Source organism: Astatotilapia calliptera, chromosome 20, assembly GCF_964374335.1.
Source record: "Astatotilapia calliptera chromosome 20, fAstCal68.1, whole genome shotgun sequence".
Taxonomy (NCBI): Eukaryota; Metazoa; Chordata; class Actinopteri; order Cichliformes; family Cichlidae; genus Astatotilapia; species Astatotilapia calliptera.
The window spans coordinates 13,213,499-13,239,307 of NC_137441.1; the positions used below are offsets into that span (position 1 = coordinate 13,213,499).

The 25,809-nt window shown below is 41.9% G+C and overlaps 3 protein-coding genes across 8 annotated transcripts in view; 2 read left to right on the plus strand and 1 right to left on the minus strand.

Moving 5' to 3' along the window:
- Positions 1-6: 6 nt before the first annotated feature.
- Positions 7-4,556, plus strand: LOC145423353 (caspase recruitment domain-containing protein 19-like). Of its 3 annotated transcripts, none has more exons than XM_080295696.1 (6): positions 7-391; positions 1,420-1,565; positions 1,657-1,813; positions 2,286-2,354; positions 3,585-3,650; positions 3,780-4,556. In XM_080295696.1, exons 2-6 carry the CDS (start codon positions 1,482-1,484, stop codon positions 3,890-3,892), a joined length of 489 nt encoding a protein of 162 aa, XP_080151822.1. In that variant the 5' UTR covers positions 7-391; positions 1,420-1,481; the 3' UTR covers positions 3,893-4,556. The 3 variants fall into 3 exon arrangements, with proteins under 3 accessions (XP_080151822.1, XP_080151821.1, XP_080151820.1); XM_080295695.1 differs by having other exon boundaries at positions 7-300; XM_080295694.1 differs by having other exon boundaries at positions 7-285.
- Positions 3,683-15,843, minus strand: LOC145423354 (ninjurin-1). The gene is made up of 3 exons (XM_080295697.1): positions 15,626-15,843; positions 9,449-9,686; positions 3,683-6,753 (listed from the first exon to the last, which is right to left on the minus strand). Exons 1-3 carry the CDS (start codon positions 15,659-15,661, stop codon positions 6,611-6,613), a joined length of 417 nt encoding a protein of 138 aa, XP_080151823.1. The 5' UTR covers positions 15,662-15,843; the 3' UTR covers positions 3,683-6,610.
- Positions 15,844-16,103: 260 nt separating this feature from the next.
- Positions 16,104-25,809, plus strand: part of LOC145423351 (serine/threonine-protein kinase WNK2) — a 44,336-nt gene continuing 34,630 nt past the window's right edge. For all 4 annotated transcript variants that reach the window (XM_080295688.1, XM_080295690.1, XM_080295691.1 and 1 more), the window contains exons 1-2: positions 16,104-16,662; positions 17,056-17,843. In XM_080295688.1, coding sequence (XP_080151814.1) covers positions 17,196-17,843 — 648 coding nt within the window. In that variant the 5' untranslated portion in view covers positions 16,104-16,662; positions 17,056-17,195. The remainder of the gene's footprint in view (positions 16,663-17,055; positions 17,844-25,809) is intronic.

Here is a 25,809-nt window from a genome sequence, read left to right on the forward strand (position 1 = left end):
TCATTATTCAAGCCTTTAGGTTAGAATAACCTGATGTATGATTATTTGTTGCACTTCTGTGCTTCAGTGTCTGCTACATAAAGCTGTAGTCCGTCACTGTCTGCCCGGCTCATTAACATCATCATGTAGCCTTGAGGTCGGTCATGTGGTGACGCCACGGCCAAGCGTGCTGATGTAACGGGGCAGCGGAGCACCGACTCACGGGGGAGACCAGGAAGTTTTACCGGGAAGGCTGTCGGTCCGATTGTCAAGTTCACACACGGTGTAAATTTGTCAGTATGTCAGGTTTGTGAAGCGAGGGTAAGATGTTTCGCCTTGTTGTGAGTGCTTTGCGCGTATCCTTGCGCCAGAGCTAAGACTTCCAGGATATCCTACCAGGCTCTCTCTCTGGGTGCGCCACTTGTTGCTGTAAAGTCATAGTATAAAGTAGTTGTTGTTACACATAGTTATTAAGTAGTTTGTCATGGGTCAGTATCATCGTTTGTCCTGATATGCAACCGGTAACTAAATCGGCAGACTTCTGTCATCAGAGGCATCCAGACTTTTATTAAAGACACGCAGCTCCCTCTGTTGTCAGTCTAGTCCTTAGAGATATTATAGCATTAACTGTACATTGGGATAAAGTAAATCCTGTTAAAATATTAAACTAGTAGAATCTTTCATACTGGGATGACGATACTGAGAATAACTACCATGCAATGTAACACTATGACAGTATCTGACACTTACCTACTAATTTAGTTAATAGTTTATGTTTTATGAACAGATGGCAGAAATATTAGTAGTATGTTTGCTCATCAGCTGCAGCCTGTAGCCTGTTTAAGTACACAACTGAGCATAAGAATATCAACAGTGGTCAGGACAAATACAATATCTATATTACTTAATGATTGGCAGTGTGGATATTTACTTCCATAGATCCCCCTTTGTCGTCTTCTTCTTAAGTGTAGCATCTTCTTTTAAGAAAACAGACAATGCTCATGCATATTTGTGGGGGGGGAAACTGGTTCAGAGTCCAAACTATTAACACTAACACCTTACCTGTTTCTGCTGTCTCTCACCATTTTATGCATCTTAGATTGTAGTTGGCTGATTTTCAGTACTAACATTATGCTATAGAAGCTATAAAGTGTAGTGAAACTGACACATTTGCAGCTATTGTATTCGCCTTTCTAAACAAGAGAATAAACCTCTTAGTTCCTTATTTTCAGAACATGGCTGATTCCAAGACGAGCTTACTAAGAAATTACTAAAACTAACAATAAAATCTGCAGCACTTCTGTTAGGGCTTTGTCGCATGAGCCATTTGTGCAGGGTCATAGCCTGTTTCTGACCTGGTCTCCACGCTTTGACCAGCGCTGGCCTTGACACCCCTTGTTAAGCAATGTCTTTTCACTGTCATCAATCTTCCTTTACTAGACACCGATGGTTACCAAGAGCAGCTGCAGAGTGACTCCCAGTTCCTGTGCTCAGATCAGAGGATGGACACTGAGCTGGTTGACAGACTTGTCCTGCAGCTCAACAGGATCTACCCGCAGATACTAAGTGACAAGGAAGCCCACAGGGTCACTGCAGCTATTTGTGTTACACAAACAAAACAGAAGCATACTGTGCAGATGCGTGCAGTGACTCAATGCAGCCTGTGTCTCCCTGCAGTTCAGGAACCTAAGTGTGCCCACCAAGGTGCGGTTAGCAGACCTCTTGAAGCACCTGCACAGAAAAGGCGAAGAGGCATGCCATGAATTCTACAGAGCCCTTCACATCCATACAGAGGACATCTACTCTAGCCTGCCCAGCAGAGTCAGAGAAAGAGGTGAAACATTGAGCTTTTCTTGGCTACAGATTCCAGATTGGAGGATAGCTGTTTCTTCTCCATAAAGTTCAATTTCATTTCACATTAATTTTTATTGCAGACACAACTATTGAACCAATGTCTTTGTGGGACCTAAAGGTTCTGGTTTTATCCTTAAAGCATAAGTTTTGTGTCTGCTAAGCTTTTTTTTTTTTTTTTCAGCACTGGTTGCTTTTTCTACCATGTTAAAAAAAGTGCATCTTGTATGTTTGGTGTGATGAGGTTAGACAAATTACAGGAGCAGCTTCCAAAGTGTCCTATAAAGGTGGCTCCCCTGCTGTGTCTAGCTTTACATCGGCTTATCCTGTTTAAGATGCAAAGAGAAGCTAATGTGCTGCCTAGACTGCTGTCCAAGTAGCCATTTAACACTTCACAGGTTGTTATTGTTAAAGTGGAATGCTGCATTTTAACCTCTTTTACTTTCTGTTTTTAGAGGTGGCAGATTCAAAATGCACTAATGACAAGACAGTTCGGCAAGAGCGATATGTGCTTAGCGACAGAGGTACATATAATCACCATCATTAACAACAGAAAAAGGGGTTGTTTCTATGTAAATCATTCAAATCTTTAAAATTTAAGAATATTGAGATTTCACAAACTAAAAAAAACATTCGTTGATTTTATACAATGATGTTATACGATAAATGTTGCTGTTTCTTAGTTATTCTGTAATTATTCTGTAATTATTTAACTAATTCTGCTATAGTTTAGACAATTCATGACATGCTTTCCAGGAAATTGGACTTATTTATTTCAAAAACATGCACACTCTTACTTGCAATCCCTCTCAGGAGGAATCATGCAGATTTAGTTGCATGACGTTCACAAAATACAATCACAAACATGAACTAACAAACAAATGAACAGTGTAATCCATAGGGTGTCACTGACTTGATGGCAGAAAAGCTCACAAATGCACTGCTGTTAATGTTTGAGTTATTCTGTTGATTTATCAGCTTAAAAATATGACTAAACACTAAAAACTGACTTTCAATCCAACAATGGCGCTAACTAAGGGGCAATTTGAAAACAAATCGGATACTGGTAATCACTTGTGAAATATATTTAATGATAATATGTAAGTAATGACTCATAAAAGCCCTATATGTGTCATTTTCTTCCTTATCTTGCCTGCATGGCATTTTAAAAATTATTATAGTTTTACAGTTTGTGTGAGTATGTGTCAGGGTCCCTCTGTACCCCCTCGCTGATCCCAAGATAAGCCCCTTAAGCTCAACTAAGCTGTGGACTTTAGCAAACGCAGTTGTCTGTTGAACCTTTTAACCTCTAGCATCAGAATGCCGGCCCCATCACTGCTCTTTACTTCCACCATTCATCATTCCATCACACTGAGAGCTTGAGCTTTGTGAGGGCAGTTAAGCTCATGTATAAAGCAGCTTCCTCTGGCCTGCATTCCTTTGAACAGTCAGAGCTGCATCCACTGGGTCAAAGGTATGTCAGCAGGGAAATGGGTCATCAGAGATGCCGTGAAACACTGACTCCTGATCATAAGTCATACCAAGGAGCTTGTTTAGCTTGTGAGCAAGACAACTTTATGTACACAGAGCAGATTTAGGACTCTTGACTTTGCCATTCAGAATATCGGCTATTATTTCAGTTTGCTTGTGGTATTTAGTTTTTTTTGGATCATCTAATTTATTAAGCAGGTATGAGCCACTGCAGACTGATCAGATAATTGTATAGTTAATGACTTTATTCTCTCCTCTTGCAGGACCAATGTTCTTCCTGAGCTGCTTCGGTTTTGTAGTTGGAATTGCAATACTCTACTATTACGGAGGTGAGTCGTGGCACAAAAAGTGAGAGGGACACAGACTTGAGACTTACTTTACTTACTTTGATCATGTTCAACATTTCAAAACATACCTTCCATACACACAAAACTCAGTTTTTTTGCTCTTCTTTATAGACACAGAGGGTGAAACCTTGAGATGCACTGGAGTGTTTCTTCACTGCTCGGCTGTAAGACTGAGTAAAGATGCTAGAGATGTTTTCATTTCATATGGAGAAGTTGGAAAGTAAAAAAAATGAAAACATCGAGGCAATGAGAAGAAGAAGCCATGAAAAATGTCTTTTTTTCTGTGCCAAACTCATCATTTTCCTAAACCTCACATACTAATTTATGTACGAAAGTACTAATTGGAGGAACGTAACTTGACCTGACACATTCTGTCACAAATTCTCACAGCGTACATCTGAAATGGCAGAACTATGCAACGTTCTTCCAGAGTACTTGTATGTATGATTCTTGCCTGGATTTCATGTTTGTAGATAGCTATGAATTTCTTTTTTTTTTTTAACTAAAATGCTTAAAGCGTAATAATAACCAAGTGTAACTGTGCAGCTGCACTCCCACAAAGCTGTTTTCACTTACTAAAGACTGAGTCGGTTGTTTGGGTGCAACAAACCCAAGAGTGGGCAATGAAGTGTATTTTGAGGAGAGCTTCAAGTAGGAGCATCTGTGTGGGAAGGCTCTTGGTTTGCACTTAATTTAACAACTTGATTTTTTCATTGCTCCGTTTGTTAACGCATTTCACAACAAAGATTTTCTTTTTTTTTTTAAATACACAACAAATACATGTATGCTCACACCTTAGCCCACTTCCAGTGCCTTTTATGAAATTTGCAAAATAAAGGGCACTCTAATAGTGTTACTTATTTTCAAATAAAGCACAGCAAATTTGGATCACCTGTGTTTGCATCTTATTTTTAGTCTTGTGTAACAAATATTTGACAAAGATCTTTGTAGAAATGGGAACATCATTAATTAAATGCTGTATATGTTGCCGTAGTGTAGCAACAAAGGGGAATTAAAGGTAATTAGGAGTGCATTGATTAGCTTTTCCGGGTTAGTTTCTGGCACTGTTCACTGCACTGTCATCATGAAATGGAGATTATGTTAAATTATTCATCTAATTGATTCAACAGCAGCAACACATACACTAGAGGGCGCTACTTCCTCACTCATACACACACACAAAAAAACAGAAAAATATTCAAGCGTGCTATAACAATGACAATGGGAAGCAGGGATCAGACCTCATTAATGAATAATGGCAATCAATTTGGTTGAATGAGTTAAGCTAACTTGATTAAATGCTCTATTAAATGCTGCTAGCTAGAATGCCTTTGAAATACCCTGATGGGTGCATTTGAATGCTCTCTGTTTCTTGTAACAATGTGCAGGAAAGTAGTCACATCAGAGGTAAGGTCTACATCACAGCAGCAGAGCAGAGGTGTCTGATCTCAGGAGATTATCTGCACTCGGCAGCATTTTTCTGCTACTGTCTTCCCTGCGAAGTGAGAGCAACAGATGAGAGGGGAGTCAAAGAGAGAGGGAGGAGGAATTGGGAGGTGCTAAAGGGGGCTGGAAATGTCACCAGAGTGATTGTTCAGTTCACACTCTGGCATCCACATTCCCACGAGAGAGCTATTAATACACTCGCTTCAAAGGAACTAAAAGTCCTCGTTGATCATCAGCATCCTCTGATGCGCAGCCCCCACAGAGTCACTTTGTTAAACTTCAAGACAGAGCGGTAGGAGCCATGGATATACATTATGTATATATATCAATCTACAGATCTCCTCCAAGTGAAGCTGTGTGTATCATCAAATCTGGCTTTCAGTGTGGCTGTTTCCACGGTTACCAATGATAGTTGTAGGGGAGGAAAAGGATGAGATTGCGACGTTTTGCCATCTGAAAGGTGCTTCCTCACAACCACCTTGGAGAAATTATAGATAGCTGCATGAATGCGATTACGGTTTTTAGCTGATAATTATGTGAAACAGCCTCAAATTTTCTTTACTGGATATTTATGTCAAACCACTCAAGTGTATAAAATGAGCATTTGCTTGTGCTCTAATTGGGGTTTCAGTGGCATTGCTGCCTAATTAAGGCTTCTGTTTTAACAAGTAGTTCTGCCGGGGTCTGTGCTCTGTTGACTCTGACTCACCAGCTACTTCTGGTCCAAAGAACCACAAACAAAGTCCGGCTTTGCTCGTCACAGAGGGATTCATAGCACAACCAAACACTGTTATAACTGAATGTTAGGCATGACACCTGTGGGGTAGAGTTGATAGTAAAGTTAAAGCTGTGGAGGTGGGTAGTGGTTTTGAGGCGGATGAGGCCTGCCCTGTGCTGCATACATGTGCTCAGCACACCCGTTAAACATGATCAAACCTCATTGGTGCAATTAAAAATTAAAGAGTGTTCAGGTGTGTGTGTGAGACTGTGCATCCATGTCTGGCTAGTGCGTCGGGTCACTGTCGGACAGCATAGGAGACAGACAGCATGAGGTCACATGGTCCTGACTGCTGCTGTCTCCACTTTCCTGTTTGTCCATTCAGAACAAATGTTGTGTTGTTTACGTACCAGACCTCTTTGTCGCTACGGCTGTTTCTCTCTTGTTCGCTATTTTCTCTCGGTGCCTGCAGCCATGCGGGACAATGATTTTCTGGTAAATGAACAGCTGTGTATTTTGTTCGAGTTGTTTTCTGGTGGAAATTTCTCTGCGAGCCTGGAGAGGTCACTGTGTTTGTAGGTCATGTAGGTGATTGTGAAGGTCCGGTCAGAAGAGGAGTAGAGCAAAAACATGCTGATGACATGAAAGTTTTTAGGAGCAAACTGCAGAGTAAGGCAGGAGAGAAAATACCTGTTTGAAAAGAGAGAGGGGAGCAGTGAAAGACTGTGAAAATAATGCATACACACATACATAGATGTGCCTGTGTGTGTGTGCGTGGTCAGTTGCTGTAATTTGTTCGATGGACTCCAAAAGCTGTGATGAAGACGTTGACCACCACGATGATGAACACCAGACCTGTAGCCAAGTTTTCCATGAAGTTCAGCCTCTGGTGTTTTTGCTCATCATTCAGGTTCCATCGAACTGTGAACAAAAGCAGAACAACACACAACTCAGATAATGTCTAATTGCACAACAATCTACTCTATTCTGGGACTAAAGCCAACTCATTATGGTGCAAAGATTTACTGTCAACCACAAATCTATATTTACTTAATTCTGGGTTCAGAATGCTCATACATCTATTTGTGTCTTTTATTTTATGACGCAAGCATGTAAGGAAACAATGCAATATTCAGTTTTTCATTTTTCACTTAGAGGAAACTCAGATTAAAAAAAAAGTTAGATCTACTGCAATCAATTTACTATGTTATTAAAATTTTTAGCTCATTTTGAATTTGATCACTCAAAAAAGTTGGGACAGGGAAATGCAAAACGCTTTAAAAGTAAATGGTACTTAAATGAAACAGCTTAAGGAACATTTTGCAACTAATTAGCTGAATTGGCAACAGGTCAGTAACATGACTGAGTACAAAAAGATCATCTTAAAGAGGCAGAGTTTGTCAAAAGTAATGGTGCAGTAGGCAGAGGCTCATCAGTCTGCAAAAAAACTGCGTCTACAAATTGTGGAACAATTTCAGAATAGTGTTCCTCTTTGTAAATCGTGAAGACTTTGAACATCTTATCAGTTACAACTCATAACATCGTCATAAGATTCCAATCATTTGGAAACATCTCCGTGCACATGGGACAATGATGAAAATCAATACTGGATGCTCGTGATCTTTGGAATCTCAGGCGACACTGCCATAAAAAAACAGACATGAAATTGTCATGGAAACCAAAAATGTGGCAAAAAAGACCCAGAATTATTTAGCAGCTACAATCCTATATTTCAGAATAAGACAAGAATGGAACAGAATTCCTCTCCGAAAAGTCCAACAACTGGTCTCCTAAGTTTCAAGACATATATGGACTGTTGTTAAAAGAAGAGACGCTGCTACACAGTTGTAAACATGGCCCTGTCTCAACTTTTGTTTAGACCTGTTGCTACTAACGGCATCCAATACATTTGTTAAAATAGTATAGTTTCTCAGTTGAAACATTTAATACGTTTTCTATTCTTCATAGTGAATAAAATATGAGTTTGTGAGATATGCAAATCATTGCATTCTGTTTTTATTTGCATTTAAAATAGCTTCCCAACTTTTTTGGAATTGGATTTGTAACAATAGCGTCCCCCAATGTAAACATGTATATGATGTGATACATTTACTATACATCGCAGGCATAAATGTCACACAGGGAAAGAAAACAAGTGTCAGGTTCAAATCACAGAGAAAGAACAATACAGGGGAAGAAAACTGATCAAGGGAAGCTTGTATTTCCTATATGCAACTGTGTCATTTCTTTTGTGTTTTAATAGCATCATGGCATGTGTTAAATGTTATGAAAACAGCTAATTAGTGTTGTGACAAAGACATTACTATGGTGTCATCAGCAGTACAGGGAGTCGCCTGTGAATAATGGTCACATGAATGCATAGCCATGTATATGTGCATGGGTGTGTGTATTTGATGGAAATTACCAGAGGTTAAACAGCGTAAGAACGCTTCCTGTGATGTGTGTGTGTGTATCTGATCTGTCTTGGTGGGGGCTAGAGTCTGGTTGGGGTGGCCAGTATGTAGGCCGTTCACATCACGCACCACTGGCTTCATTAGAGAGAGCTGGATCCAACGGGGAGGGAGGGATGTGAGGACGAGAGGCCAAAGAAGTTCAGAAGAGTAAACAAAAATGAAGAAAAGAGTAATGAGAAAGAAATGTGTGTGATATTTTGGTAAAGGCAAGGGATGCTGTTTAAGTCTGGTGAAGGAGGTCAAAGGGGCAATGAATGAGTGATGACTCTCACGTGCTGGATGTGTCTTATGGACATGTGACGTTTTTAATGTGAATACCTCAATGTGCAAATGTCAGAGTTAATAATATCTGATTGTACTGTATACTCATACTGTAACAATGTTGATGATGATATAATATTTTTTTTGCAGAAATCTGAGCAACAAGGGAGGAAATATTCATTTGGGCGTGCTTTGAAATATCTGATTGATAATTGATTATTTTAAGATTTTTTTTCAGCAGTTTCACAGAGGAGGTAGATAAGACATGTGGGGTTGTTAGTTTCACACTAACCAAACAAAACTCACTTTATTTACTCATCCATCAACAGCTGAGTCATTGTGACTGGCTTAAAGTTCATTAACCTGTTGTTCAGTGTGTCAGGAAAAAAAAACTAAATTAGTTTATTTATCCCCAACTTATATTATTTTTATTTACACGCACAAATTTTTCAACCCGAGATATCAGCAGACCTCCTAAAAAATTGTTGCTGCATCTGTCTCTTTTTGGGCTTTTCTCTTTGTTCCAACACATGGAGATACATACATACTGACACATATTGACACATTTACACACATACACAGCACCTCTCCTAACTCCCAGCAGTGCTGATATCAGCAGTAAAACCTAGTGAACCCTTTGACCTCTCAGTCCTGGTTGCTATAGAGACTGAATCCAGCTCCTAATAGGTTGTTTGTCAGGAGTCAGTAGACTTGACATTTATGGGGGAGGGGGTGCATTGTAGGGCAAAATGTGGCATATAGATCGCTGTAATCTTGCTAGAATAGGAAGGATGAAGTGGGCAAGTAAAGGATGTGAGATGCCAGACAGCAAAAACACCTCTGATACACCAGAAGGGCTCAGGCTATGTTTACTTTCTCACCTATGAAGATAAGCAGGACCCCGACTGTGATCTGTAGACACAGAGAGATGCTGATTAGGGTGATGGTGGGGGTGTAAAAGTGGAAGCTTGGCCCCTGCTCCAGGACAGCTTTTAGCTGGGAGGCATTGGCCATCAGCAGGGCCACATCCAGCATACTCTCAGCTGCACTCTTCTTATTGGCATAGTGGTTCATGTTCAGAGGAGCTGGGCTTCTGGGCCAAGCATCTGGATGGGTGGTCTGGGGGAGAGAAGAGAGTAATTGGCACAGAGATAATGTTTATGGCTTGCAGATAATGACAGAAAGAAGAACGCCGGGAAACAAGCAGAAAGGCTTGCTCTGTGCTGTGTTTTGTTCTTCCAGTAGAGCCAACAAGGCATCATTTTGATGAGACTAGCAGTAATTTTGTGTTTCCTGAGCACGGATGGTGAGGATCTGGTTATCATTCTGACCTAATTAGAACAACAACAGCCATTACAGAAGAGTGACCTTTGAAAACAGAGCCATTAGTACAGCAAGGAGATACTGGCAATCCGGTAACAGTACCATTAAAACATGACAAACACGAAGTCAGCATATGCCGTTTGTGCGAATAGTTTCAAGCGATCACTTTCAGTCTGCACATTTTCTCCTTCACTAGTGTCATATGAGCATTGAGCTCTGGGCATTTTATATTGCTTCTATGAGCCTGCGCCGCACTTGTTGCCCTCTATTCCAGTATTTGTTGACTTTATAAATCAAAACAGTCAAATGATTGATTTTCTTATCTGTAAAAAAAACTATCAGTGTAGAGTAATAGAGTGATCCTTTGTTCATATTCTGCCCATATCACATTCTCTTGAAGCTTGATGGACAGCTGCAGAAATGGGCTGAGCAAAAACAAGAAGAACCAGTGTTATATGATAGCAGTTTACCTCAGTTTGCCCATCTTTTGGCAGGTAGAGCCTTCAGCTATCAGGACCTTCTCTTGTGAAACCTACTCTCAGTTTTGGTTCTGAAGAAAGACACCCTCTCTACTCTTAAAATTAATCTTTCACTTTCCTTTTTGACAAATCTAAGAGTTTCATCAAGTTCCTTTAGTTATGCTGCTCTAAACCCAGGGTGCTAGTGGATGCACTGAGCACTTCTTCTTCGCTCCTCGCTTTTACTTCCCATACACTCATAGGCCACTGCTGCATCTTGTTAACTCTCATCTACTTTCTTCAGCAGTTTCTGTGATGTCCTGCTCGTGGCTCATCGTGCGCCTATGGTCCTCTGTCCAGACGGCAGTCCCTCTCTAAGCCTTGTTCTGCCAGAGGGTCTACCTGTTGACAGGGAGCTTTTCCTCCCCACAATTGTTGGGGGATCTTTGGAGTTCACTCTCTAATATTGCATGATTTTTACCTTACCTTGGGATGACTGTTGTTGTGAGCTGGTATTAGCTTTAAGCCTAATCTTAAAATTAGAGAGGCTATCTGTCTCCTGGATCCAAACTGGGAGCCAGAAGTCTGAGAGTAAAATGCTCTTTTAGGGTGATAGGGTGATACTATGAGGTCTTTAAGGTAAGATCCAGCTTGAATATATGAACTGAATTGAAATAAATGTTCACTTCAGAACAAAATGTGCTTTATTATTTTGTTATATTTTATACTCAATAAACCAGGGACTTAGGAAGAGAGGTGAGTAAATATGGTAATTCATTTCTATGATTAATCAGCAGTTGATCAAAAGCGTTTAAGAAAGTTACTTTTACTCTGAGTTGTGTAACCTATCGATTCTTGTGTGGGTGAGCGTGATGCAACATTAGATTAGCTCAGTTGTGAGTGTGTTTGTGTATTCACTCCATGTCAGTGGACTATGTACTGCAAAGAGAGAACCATACATAGCCACTGGACCAGAAGGTTCTGGAAAAAAAGTTATCTTATTGGTGAATACGGAGTCTGTCTCTATAAAAAATGATGGCTCATTACACCTGAGAACCACATTTTAAAATTCAGTGGCGACAAGGTCAAAGCATGAATGCCAATGCCAATGCCTCTTTTTCTTTGAGAAGGAAAAAAAAAATCAGCAGTCTCTTCCTGAACACCAAAATCTTCCGTTTTTATCATAACACTCCCTGCAGCTGCAGAGAGCATAGTTTGTCTGAGATTAACCAAACTGCAGAAGTGGTGCGAGCTGTCTTCCCTCTGCTCGAGGGATAAAGACAAAAAGAAAGGAAAGAAAAGCTGCACCCTCTAATTTACCATGGATGAGGCTACAGCTGAATTACAATGTATTTAAGAGATTCACAGCAATCAACTGGCATGGGTTAACTTGATGTATGAGGGGAAGTACACTCTGAACAGAAGGTGTGGTCGATGGGGTTGGTAATGATCTGGTACTCTGGTTGCAGTAATTATTTAGATTTTTTTTTTAATCCTGTGATAACCACTGGACAAGCCATGTTTAATTCTCTTAATAAATCTCTGCTTTTTAGAAGATGTATTAAATGGGTTACTGGCCAAATTCATCATCTGGCATTCTACTTATCAGTTTAACTTTTATGCTTTATCATAGATTCATGTGAACACTTCAGAGACATCTCGGCAGTATCCAGCAAATGCTAAAAAAAACAAACAAAACAAAAAACAAAATGTGTTTTTTCCTTTCAACTCAAAGATCCACTGCACTGTGTTACACCTTCACAACGAGGAATTAAAACACATTTTAGGACATGCTTTGTGAAGCCAAACATGCATTTTCGCTGGAAAGCAATGTGGTGTGGCAGGGTGTCCTGTGACTGTGATCTGCTCCAAATACCACAAATGGCATACTGTCATGACGTGTCAGGGTCAGCCTTTCTGCTCTCACACACTGAAATAGGTTTTTCAAAAAATACAGCCCTTTATCCCAGAGTCAACAGACCACAGTGAGATAATACTTGTTGTGAGATCGCAGGTTGGAAATATGGAGTCACTATGTCTATTTTTTCCAAAAAAGAACTCCTTTTTGACATGTGCGTAGGCCAAATCTAAAGGTCATTTCCTCTGTCTGCCCAAGCTATTTATCACGATTAATCCTGCTGTCTACTCGCATCATACAGCTGGCAAAATAGCACAACAACTAATCACAGCAGAGGAGACATTCAGTGCAAAAATGATAGCAAATACAGGCTCTTATAATGTGTCTTACTCAACAGCTGTGAGTGGAGTGGAGGGATAACATGCAACAAATTATTTTTTTTAAAAAGAGAATGTACGTGATCCTGGTTTTCGTTTCGTTCACAATTGCATTTTTGGAAAGAATTTTATATCCCAGAGAAACCCAGTGCTTGTCAGTCATCTAGGCACACCAGATTTATAGCTATCTAAACTGTAGGAAAAAAAAGAGAAAAGTTCTCATTAAATCAGTTGTGCTGTACTGGTTCTAGGTTTCAGTGCTGATTTTTGTGATGAATTATTCACAGTGCATTTCTAGTCTGAATCAGTCTCGGGGGAGATACACCGAGGGAAGAGAAGGAGCAAGGTAACGAGGGAGGGGGAGATAGTCAGAGACATAAAAGTTGTTTGGATCTTAACTCTCAGTTATGTGTCACTGTGGAATAACAGATGAAATCATGTAATAATATTTAACATTATTCAGTTTCTGCTGTAAGGTGTCACTAACACTACAATGTGGGAATGAGAAGGGAAACCAGCTAATCAGTAAGTTATTTATATAGGGCTTCTTCAAACAATGAATGTTGACCTAAGCGCTTAACTGAGCAATTAAAATCATTCCTATAAATCACATAAATAAAACTGAGAATAAAACTGGTTCTGCTGGGGGTTTCTTCCTGTTAAAAGAAGGTTTTTCTTCCCACTGTCACCAAAGCGCTTGCTCATAGGGGGTCATATGATTGTTGGGGTTTCCTCTGTTTTCTTTGTATTATTCTAGGGTCTTTACCTTACAATATAAAGCGCCTTGAGGCAACTGTTGTTGTGATTTGGCGCTATATCAATAAAATTGAAGCTGAATTGAATTGAATGAGAAAATATGACATTATTTTACCTTTCAACCCGGGTTGCAGAATGCAAAGGATTACCAAGGGTGAAAAACAAATAAAAGACCCTTCAATTCACATTTGCTACTTCTCATATTTTTTTAATGCTAAAGCTAGATGCAGAGTTGTATAATACATGCTTTTTACAACTTTGGAAAGACTGCAATTTCTTAATTCCCGTGATTTAACCCAAACCTCAGATCAAATAAATCCATTTTTCATTGTGTATTCAGAAGCAAATGAACGTTTTGGCTGATTTCCCAAAAACTAAATGAACTCATTCAACTTGCACACCTAATCCTAAACTTTTCTCCTTTTCCCATGTCGTCACACTAACTGATTACACCCGCATGTAAGTTACTTAGAGAGTATGCAGTGCCTTTAGCTTTGTATTGTTAAGCTCTGTGTCTGACATGTAGAAAGCTCTTCAAGGCAACAAAGCAAGACACCACTTAAGACAGTGAAACCGTACATTTATTATTTAGTTAATTGAGCCCGTGTTCAGCTATATGATGAAATGCTAAATTAACTCTAACTGCATGAGTGAGTATTTCACTTACTTTTTTTTTCCTCGTGCATAAGCACTTCTTTGCTCTCCATCCATCATGTCCTATCAGCAGCCTTCTTCTCTCACTCACCTCAAAATCTGGCCAGCTTCCAGATGACAATCGACCCAACTGTAAATCTAATTTCCATGAATCTCTGTAGAGCTTTTAGTTTTACAGCCTTGCACAAAGCAAAGCAAACATGACTGTTTCTGAGTGTGGTCTATGCAGCTAAGGCACTTATGGTGGGAAAAAAAACCCCAAACAAATCAAAAACACTTTCTCATTTAGTGAAAAGCTGCAGTTTAAACTACGGGTTATCAAAGAAAGTGAAATCTGACTCATCTCATCGGTCTTAGATTTCAGTGAAAGGCAGGCAAGAATATTAAAAGCCTGCAGAAAGTCTTCCTGTGAGATATTCACCCTACAAGAGCCACGGATTGAAAAAAAAAACCCACTCATATTGACTCACACTGGTGGGGGACACATTGTAAATGAGATCAATTGCTCATTTTATCGAGCGTAAGGGTATTACATTTTGCAAATGCTGGCTGAGCTCTGACTGTTGCAAGGAAGTATCTGTGGCTGCCAGGGTCTCTCTTCCTCCTGCCTTCTTCCTCAAATTCACACACACACACACACACACACACACACACACACACACACACACACACACACACACACACACACACACACACACATCTGAAATTAAATGGCGCTATTAAGACAGTGACCATGCGGATAACAGAGTGAAGTCCTTTTCCCTGCCCTGTAAAACTGGATGCTGCACATTAGATGCAGGACTGAACTACTCTTAAATGGCAGCTTCAATTGCCTAATAAACTAAAGTAATCAATCTGTGAGCTTTACAGTTGTGGCATGAAGCAGGATGATGTAATACAAAAGTAAAACCTTGTGTCTGTTTTTATGTGTGCATTTAAGCCAGTGCACTGGTAACAAAGGAGGGCATTCATTGTTTATAAGGTCACTCAGGTACCAACAATACTTCACCCCTAAGCCAGACCAGACTGTCATCTGACCCAGCATGCTTGCAAAAGACTTTAAGATGTCTGGTCAAATGCTTCTGCGGAGACATAAAATCCGTCTTATTCAGCACCACTTCTATTCTGCAAAGCGTATGCACCTCTGAATGTACCTCACATGCAGATGACATGTAACATGAGAAAAGGCACAGAAGTGGCATGGAAGCGCAGAAACCGCAGGAGGTGGATACTTTTACACGATCGGCTTACAATAAAAAGTAACAACCGACAACTCTGGGCACAGAAATGACCACGACAATGAATCAACACTTCTTGCAACAAAAAATTCAACCTAAACAAAAATGATTGCATGACAGCACATTTCCCAAGTGCCCATATCCAAGCGATTGCTTTGCGGTCCGTGCATTTTTGCACTGTATTAACACTCCTTCTATTCTACTGTATAAAAGCATGCAAAACAGCAAGAATACTCTTATTAATCAGGTAATCTTTCTTCGTGCATCTTTTATTTATTGCACTTGTGAGCATGTCAATTTGTATGATCAATCTACTTAGCCTATAGACATCTATAAACCAGAGGATTTACATTTTCCCTCGATGAATGTTAAAAAGGGGCTGCAAATATCTTACCTCGGTGCCACTTAACCTGTTGATGCTGCTGCTCATTTTTGCCCTGTGCGAAGAGCTGCTACACCTCAGATGCAGGCTGCAGCAAAGTGGCAAAATATCCTGTAGGGGTAGAGAAGACTGGACCCGCAAGCACGTAGCCAAGGCTACGTGACAGAGCTACTGATGCACGTGTAACTACTATATTATAGTGACACAACAGCAGTGATAATGGAAAAATGTTGTTTCAACAGCAGGCTCGGGAGTTAAGACACGTGACTGAGTCTTCAAAGGGTGTGAGAAATTATTTATTTATGTTTTCAATTGCTGTGTAATTTACTTGCACTGACTCTAATCAGCCTTTGTCTCACCCCGTGTCACTCTGTCTGTTGGACAGCACACAATATGATGAGTAGGCTTTCTGTGGCGTCCCAGAGTGCCGTATGATTGGATGGACCATTCCCCCCACCTCCATCCTCCTCCCTTCTATAGTCCTCACCAGGGGCGTGGAGCCAAGCGAACTGAATGGGAAACACATTTGGTGTACCTCACCGGTGCACTAACCAAATGGTGGAAGGCGATGACAAGCGCAAACAGCTGTTGGTTTAAGTTAACTACCGAGGGGACTACAGGAAAAATAAAAAAAACCCGAGTCTTAAAGCGACCCGTGTGTGCTATTTACTTACGCGGCAGCGAAGAAGAAGAAGAAGAAACAGTGGGGAGAGTCGCATCGGGAGCTGCAACCGAAGAGAGGGATGCGGGGACTTAAAAGGAGATAAATACAAGAAATTCGTCAGTTATTTCTTGTCAGCATGTGGTATGTGTTCAGTTAAGAAAGCCCGAATTTGTTTGCGGTCGCTGGGGCGGCTCCTGTGCTTGAAAATGGAGATAATATGCAGATAGGGCGTTTTTGAAGTCCACCTTTTGTCGTGGACAGTCGGCTAACGTTGGCGAGGATTTTTTTTGAGTGCTGCTACTGGACCTGGCAGGTTTGTCTCTGCTGTGTGTCACTAGCGTCAGTTATACTCGAGGGTGTTTTTTATGCCCCTTTTTTGAACAAGGTAAGTCGTGCCTTATTTTTTTAATGTCAGTATTTGAACGTAAGATAATATTGTGGGTATACTGGGGGGAATTTAGTGCTAGCTAGTTGCCAAACTTATGTCGCCGAAGCCAGCTTGCTAGTTTCTCGGTCACCTGGACGACGATGGCTTCTGGAAGCAATGCTTTAACTCCTGGGCTTGTCTTTTTGTCAACCCCCTCTTACTGACAGCAGCTAACTTCACCTCAGTGATTATTACCATGCTTAACGCCCATCGATAGCTTTAGCAATAATGTATAACTGGGGCATATCGTATTTCTTTTGCAGGTTCTTTTATTATTATTATTATTATTATTATTATTATTATTATTATTATTATTAGCGGATAAAATCTTGTCTATGTCATCCATCCCAGTGTTGTTAAGGGCCTCTCCCGGCAAACTGCGTCACCGAGTGGGCGCTGCAGGTATTCATCTGTCGATCTGCGTGTTGGAAAGTCTACCCGTGATGGCACGAATGACCTGGAAACCAAAGCGACTGAACTTTTAAGTCACCATGGAGCCGGAGTCTAAATCAGGCTCCGGGGACCATCAAGACCTGAGAAATTCGCCTGTAACCAAGTCTCAGTGTGAACCGGGCAAAAATGTGCGCGAGGCCATGGGTGATGGACCCGTCAGTCTTGTGGACTCTGTAGTGAGAGGTGGGAGTGACCCCAGCGCATATCCTTCCTCCAGTTATCAGAGGATTGTGCATCAGAGATTCATCAGGAGAAGTTTATGGTTTTCAGACACAGATGAGCAGGCCTTTGAAGCACCTGAATGTAATAACAGGAGTAAGATCCTAAACATTAACCTGCGAACAATTGTGGACAGGTCAAGGGGGACCAGCTGTGGGATACAGGAGGGATCCAGCACTGAAAGTCAAGGTGGGCTTAAAGACAGTGCAACAGAGAGCGCCAGCGCCGATGAGGACAAGGAGAAAGGTGGAGACGCGCTAAATGTTACATGCAGTGATGGTGGTAAAGCTGCTGTCAAGGCAGCCAGTGAGGAGAATGAGGAGGAGGCAGAGATGAAGGCAGTCTCCACGTCTCCAGGGGGAAGGTTCCTTAAATTTGACATAGAGCTGGGGAGAGGTTCCTTCAAGACAGTCTACAAAGGCCTGGATACTGAGACCTGGGTGGAGGTGGCCTGGTGTGAGCTGCAGGTAAGGCAGTAAAATTGTCTCATCTCATTAACAAAATTTCTGTGACACCAATTCGTTGTGTATGCAGCAGTTACAGACAAGGCACAATTATCTTTTTCATATCTGTGAAAAAAAGGCTTATTTGTCACATTTTTAATCCATGAGATGGATGCTGACCAGAGCTATCTAAAAGTGTCTTCACATTTTTCCCTCTACGATAAATATATGCGTGATTAATATTAGTGGAAGAATGCCTGACTCCCACAGGAAGCCCTCTATCTTTTCTCCTCTGTGTTCTCACTCATCATGATAGTGTAATGGAGATGTCTTCAGGGAGCTGTCAATCAGCCTCTAGTCTCATGAAGGAGTATGCTGAGTTGCAAATTGGTCACCACTAAATTTTAAATGGTTTACACTGGAAGACTGATTGACAAGCAGTAGCTGTAGACATGACATGGAGGAACATACCATCGCTGAAGTATGGCGATCGACAGTTTCGCAAATGCACAAGGGGAGTTCATTTTCTTGCGTTACATAGACACAAGGAAATCACAAGCTTAGACTGTGCAAAGGTATTAACTAATTATTTCCGTCCTTCTGAGACTGCAACAAGGATTATTCTCTCTCCCTCTCCCAGGAGGCTTAAGGGGGACTATAGTTAGCATGACTGGCCCCCTCAAAGTACAAAAACATGTCCTGTGATTTGTTATTTTTTCTCCCTATTTAGATAATTTTGTAAAGGATTTATTTTACATTGTGTGTGCTCAGACAGCCTTCATTTTCCATGGCAGTTTGGCCAGCTGATTGCATGATGACACTCAGCTCAATCATTGAAGTGGACAGTGCAGGAGATGCCGGTTCGCTCTCTACCAGCAGTGTGTCTGCATGTTATTAGTGGTGCTACTCCCTGCATCGCACCCTCTGTGTAACAGGAGGTGAGCAGACAGGAAGCAGCTGAACCTGCCCCATAGCCTGCTGGGAGCCTTGTGGCAGTCAGTGGCCTCAGTGAATACTTTGCCTAGGGTACTGAAAACATGCTGCGTCAGTACTGTGCAAGATGAAAGAATGCAAACCACTTCATCCACTGGCAGGAATTAAACCTGTTTTGTCTGACTTTAGCATTACAGCGCAGTGACACATAGCATCACATAAAAGGACTTTAAAGATAGAATGCCATTGTTGAGCATGCAAAGACACACTGAGACTCGAAGGCCTCATTTGGATGATGATATCATGCACGCTGACAGCAGGAAGCAGCCCCGAGCTTTCCTCAACTGGACAACGCAAAGCTGTAGTTCAGTCCAGTGGATGGAGAATGTGGAAGAGGGATCTATGTACTCTTATTTTATTTTTCCCTAAAGACAGATTAAAACTCCCTCTAGTGGACAGTTGACAATGGATGTTAATCATGATTCAAGTGATCATGTAGTCATCTCATATATACTGTTGTAGCTTTGAGCTGAAGGTCTTCCATTAGGTACTGTTGGATAAACAAAATAACAGGCAGAACTCTTTCACGTGTTGTTAAACTGTCATAGCAGATGCAGTTTAGGTAATTATTATCCATTTATTTTCTTTATTGGCCATTTGAATCATTAAATGTCTTACAAAGGAGTTTCCTTGCCTCCTTAGTGATATCTGAAGAATTAATCTGCAGCCGTTTATTGATTAATGAATCAGTTGAAGCTATTTATTGTGCATAATTACACATTCCCAAATGATTTTTACTCTGGATTTTTTGCTGTTGGTCACAGAATACAAAATATAAGACAATTAATTTCCTTCTCTGATGTTTTATAGATTGAGTGACTATAAAACAGAATTGGATTAATTGACATTTCAGATATCTTGTCCTGTCTAAATTCTAAGGTGTTTCATTTATTTTTTAAAGGGCCAAGCAAACATATTAAAAGTTACATTTGAGAAGCTTGAAGTTTTTGTGGAAAAGTTACTTGAACATTGTTTAATCTGTCATTCTGGATGTTTCAGTGTGTATTTACACTGCTATATTACACAATGTCTGAATTCAATTTTAAGTTTAGAGTTGCTGCATTGTGCAGTTAGACCAACAGCACACTTCTTAATTATGGGCATTTGTAATAATCTGCAGACTGTAGTACGGGAAATGAGATTCTTTACTCCTAAAGAAAGTAGAAGAAGGAGTAGCTTCAGTAGGCTTTATCAACATCCTCAATGTTATTGTCTATCAAGCTGTAATCAGGATGAAATCACTGGAGAGATGAACTAAGAAGTGAGATCAATAGGATCGTAGTGTATATTGAGCCTAAAGGCAGACTTTTCAAGGTGGAGCTCTTTGAACCTGACTCGATCACCATAGTAATATATATACTGCACATCTCACAGGTGGTGCATGCAAGCTGTTTTCTTCTTTGTGCACAGCAGCCAGTGCCAAAACTGATGTTATGATTGCTCTTGTGCAGGGTTCTTTGGTCTTGTTTTGGCTTACTATACAGCTTGCTTTAAAAAAAAAAAAAAAAAAAAATATATATATATATAAAAAAAAAAAACACCCAGCGCGCCCCTGCGGGCGGTTTATCCTTCAAGCTCGGGTCCTCTACCAGAGGCCTGGGAGCTTGAGGGTCCTGCGCAGTATCTTAGCTGTTCCCAGGACTGCGCTCTTCTGGACAGAGATCTCCGATGTTATTCTCGGGATCTGCTGGAGCCACTCGCCTAGCTTGGGAGTCACCGCACCTAGTGCTCCGATTACCACGGGGACCACCGTTACCTTCACCCTCCACATCCTCTCGAGCTCTTCTCTGAGCCCTTGGTATTTCTCCAGCTTCTCGTGTTCCTTCTTCCTGATATTGCTGTCATTCGGAACCGCTACATCGATCACTACGGCCGTCTTCTTCTGTTTGTCTACCACCACTATGTCCGGTTGGTTAGCCACCACCATTTTGTCCGTCTGTATCTGGAAGTCCCACAGGATCTTAGCTCGGTCATTCTCCACCACCCTTGGGGGCATCTCCCATTTTGACCTCGGGACTTCTAGGTTATACTCGGCACAGATGTTCCTGTACACTATGCCGGCCACTTGGTTATGGCGTTCCATGTATGCCTTGCCTGCTAGCATCTTGCACCCTGCTGTTATGTGCTGGATTGTCTCTGGGGCATCTTTACACAGCCTGCACCTGGGGTCTTGCCTGGTGTGATAGACCCCAGCCTCTATGGATCTTGTACTCAGAGCTTGTTCTTGTGCTGCCATGATTAGTGCCTCTGTGCTGTCTTTCAGTCCAGCTTTGTCCAGCCACTGGTAGGATTTCTGGATATCAGCCACCTCCTCTATCTGCCGGTGGTACATACCGTGCAGGGGCCTGTCCTTCCATGATGGTTCCTCGTCTCCCTCCTCTTTCTTGGGTTTCTGCTGCCTGAGGTATTCACTGAGCACTCGGTCAGTTGGGGCCATCTTCCCAATGTATTCTTGGATGTTCCTTGTCTCATCCTGGACTGTGGTGCTGACACTCACCAGTCCCCGGCCCCCTTCCTTCCGCTTAGCGTACAGCCTCAGGGTGCTGGACTTGGGGTGAAACCCTCCATGCATGGTAAGGAGCTTTCTTGTCTTTATGTCAGTGGCTTCTATCTCCTCCTTTGGCCAGCCTATTACCCCAGCAGGGTACCTGATCACGGGCAGGGCGTACGTGTTGATGGCCCGGATCTTGTTCTTACCATTCAGCTGACTCCTCAGGACTTGCCTGACCCTCTGCAGGTACTTGGTGGTTGCAGCCTTTCTAGCGGCCTCTTCATGGTTCCCATTTGCCTGCGGGATCCCCAGGTACTTGTAACTGTCCTCTATGTCTGCAATGTTGCCTTCTGGTAGTTCAATCCCCTCAGTTCTGACTACCTTCCCTCTCTTTGTTACCATCCGACTACACTTCTCCAGTCCGAACGACATTCCAATGTCATTGCTGTATAGCCTGGTAGTGTGGATCAGTGAATCGATGTCTCGTTCACTCTTGGCATACAGCTTGATGTCATCCATGTACAGGAGGTGGCTGACAACTGCTCCGTTCCGTAGTCGGTATCCGTAGCCAGTCTTGTTAATGATCTCACTGAGGGGGTTCAGGCCTATGCAGAACAGCAGTGGGGACAGAGCATCTCCTTGGTAGATCCCGCACTTGATGGTGACTTGTGCTATGGGCTTGGAGTTGGCCTCTAGTGTTGTCCGCCACATCCCCATTGAGTTCCTGATGAAGGCTCTTAGGGTCCCATTGATCTTGTACAATTCTAGGCATTCCAGTATCCAGCTGTGGGGCATTGAGTCATAGGCCTTCTTGTAATCAATCCAGGCAGTGCACAGGTTGGTCAGTCTGGTCTTGCAGTCTCGGCTGATTGTTCTGTCTACCAGTAGCTGGTGTTTTGCACCTCTGGTATTCTTGCCAATTCCTTTCTGTGTCCCGCTCATGTATTGACCCATGTGCCTGTTCATCTTAGCCGATATGATGCCTGACAGGAGCTTCCATGTAGTACTGAGGCAGGTTATTGGTCGGTAGTTGGAGGGGACCGGTCCCTTCTTGGGGTCCTTGGGGATCAGGACCGTCCGGCCTTCAGTTAGCCATTCCGGGTGTCTCTCGTTAACTAGCAGCTGGTTCATTTGTGCTGCCAGACGCTCGTGGAGTGCAGTCAGCTTCTTCAGCCAGTAGGCGTGAACCATGTCGGGCCCTGGTGCTGTCCAACTCTTCATACTGGAGACCCTTTCTTGGATATCTGCCACTGTGATGGTTACTGGACCCTGTTCAGGGAGGTCGCTGTGGTCTGCCCTCAGATCCACTAGCCACTGAGCATTGCCGTTATGGGTTGCATCCTTCTCCCATATGCTCTTCCAGTATTGCTCCGTCTCCAGCCTTGGTGGTGCTGTTCTCTTATTGTTCCCTTGCCACTGAGAGTACACCTTTGCTGGTTCTGTGGAGAACAGCTGGTTTATTCTCCTGCCTTCTATCTCTCTGGTGTACCTCCTCAAGCGGCTGGCCAAGGCTGTGAGTCTTTGCTTGGCAGTTTCCAAGGCCTCAGGTATGGACAGCTTGCTGTATTTCTTAGGCACCTTATTTGTCGCACCTTTCTGCAACTCCGTTAGTTGGCTAACCTCTCTCCGTGCTACTTTGATCTTGCCCTCTAGCCTCCTTTTCCATGGAGGGTACTGCCCCTTGTGGCTGTTCAACTTGTAGCCAAGCATCTCACTGATCACTGCTGCCGTATTGTAGATCAGCTTGTTAGTGTCGGTAATCGTGGTTGTAGGTATTGCCCGTAGTGCTGCATTAACATCATCTAGCAGACCTTCTGAGGGTACTTCACGTAATCTTGGTAACCGGCTACGGGGGATCCAGGTTTCAAGCTTGGCCATGATCCTATTTTTCAGGTCAGCTCCTCTCGCACTCAACGATCCTTCTCCTATCGCACTTGGGGCTATGTACCCAATCTCGGGTGGGGGTGATGATATCTCCCCCCTGACCTGGCGTCCTGACTCCTCCTTGCCGTAGCATTTGTGTTGTACCTCGTCAATCTCTAGCTGTGAGAGCAGTCCCTTCTTTCGAATGTTGGAACACTGAGCTACTAGTTGTTTCGCCGTCATTGTGGATGTTGGGTATCGAAGAATCCATAGGTCCCTCATCCTATTCATGTAGCCCCTTCCGCCGGGGTTACTTGCGTAGTAGCATTCCAACAACGCCCTGTTTTCGTCCCTTGCCCACCGATGCCTTCTTGTTCCAGTAGCCCACTTTTCGTCAGGGTGCCCTGGTTCCTCAACACCTGACGCGGACCTTGTTGATCCGGGCGACGTCCGAGCCGGCATGCCTTCATATTTATCTGTCTCGCTCATGTCTGCGGTAGGCTTGCTTAGCATAGGGGGTCTAGCCTTAGGACCCTTACTGGATACAGACGCCCCAGGCAGGAATCGAACTTGCGATCCTCTGTTCCAAAGGCGTGTAGTTTAACCACTACGCTATCCAGCTGCTATATATATATATATATATATATATATATATATATATATATATATATATATATATATATATATATATATATATATATATATATATATATATATATATATATATATATATATATATATATATATATATATATATATATATATATATATATATATATATATATATATATATATATATATATATATTGTACAGGCAGATCAGTCTCTTCCAGCATCTCTATGATACACCATTAAGTGGGATTGCTGGTACTTTCAGGAAGCTGAGCTATTTTGCAGAAAACCTCAACAGTTGTTTTTTAAAATGTTTTGAATTTATTCTATTCTGATTCCAGCTGTGATTTCTTTTTTTTCTCTGAACAGCAACATGTGTCTGAAGACTGCAGTGAATCGTCTATATCAGCTGTAAAAGCGCATAAAATTGTTTCTCTTCTCGGTCTGTATTTGTTACTAAGCCTGTTTTATACTGCAGGTATTACAGCTAATAGAACACAGATAATAACATGTTTTATTCTGTTGGTATTTACAGAAAATCACAGAGTATATTCATTCTGTAAAATGAATCATTCAAAGTAGTCAAAGTAATTTCCAGGTATCTGTCACTGAAAGTGCAAATGTACTTCATGTGTTTCATGTTTAAATGTATGACGTTCTAATGAGCAGCTTTTATGTTAGAAGTTAACACCAGCAATGGGCATGCTCTGGATAAGATAAATATGATAGAAAAACTATGCCATTAATAAATTCTCTGCCATCATTCTTGTCTTGCACCCTGTGATAGACAGACAACTTGCCCAGGGTATACGTTATCTTTTGCCCCATGGGATAGAACCCCCTGCAACCCTGAATTACATAAGTGGGAAAAAAAATGAATGGATGGATGGATGGATTCCTCTCTTACCCTTTTTGTGGCACCAATCAATTTGTTCGTTTTGTGAGTGTCTTTTATGCGAGCACGTGGAAAACGTGGTTAAAGACAGTTTATAACCACCATTATATCCATTATCTTTCTAGCCTTTCTTGGTTTTTCCAAGCCATCCAATGCAAAGAGGGCTTAGCTGTGTTGATCTTGCTTCATACTATTACCCTGAGATAGCATGGTAAAAATCGCTGCACAGACTCAGAGCTCTCCTGCCCACAATCACACAAGATCTTTTTGGTCATATTCAACAAAATAATAAAGTGCAGGTTTCAGCAAGTCTTAAGCTTGCATCTGAAGTAGGTCAGAGTAAACAACATGGGGGTAAAATCTTACGTGTGGCATGTGTATGATGCCAGCTTTGCCGTTCCAAGCAAACTGTTGTGGAAAACAGGAGATACCCCCATGGAAGACAGAGAAACATGAGATATCACTCTTGATTTTCCACTGTATTCTCGCCTTCCCGTGGTCACATGGCTTTCCTCCCTAGAAATTTTAATCTGGTCTCGTGTTTGTTTTTGCTCTCTTCCTCCCTCGTCTCTCTCCCTTAGCCCTGCCCCTTCCTGTTCATGCCCATCTCCCCCACATCTCTGTTTCTGTGCCAGGCTGCTGGCATATCACAGATGGCCCTGGCTCATGCAAGGATGTTAATGTGAGAGAAGGATGCCTGTTTTCAGTCCTTTCATTGTTGAGAAGAAACACATCCTGTGATTCTTTTTACTTTGTCTTAATCATTATTGCTCTCTGGAATTTTTCTAAACTTTGGAAACTTTTTCTTTCCACCACTTGTGGCTCAGTGTATTGATTTTTATCTTAGTGTTGAATGCTGTGTGCACACTTGCAGACAGTTTACTTCTGACCTTTTGCAGACTTCTCAGGTATTTGGCAGTGAGCTATTTTGTAGATTAAATCTCTTTTTTCAGCTTGTGACTGCAGAGTTGGCAATGATGCCATGGCAGTGTTATCAGGCCGCCTGTCTTTGCTGAAGATTGGGGATTTCTTGAACCAAACAAACCCAGCAGCTTACTCACTAGATCTGTTTCTTCACTCCAAATGCTGGATTTCACTGTAATCATAGATTTAGATTGCACTCTCATCTGACAAGA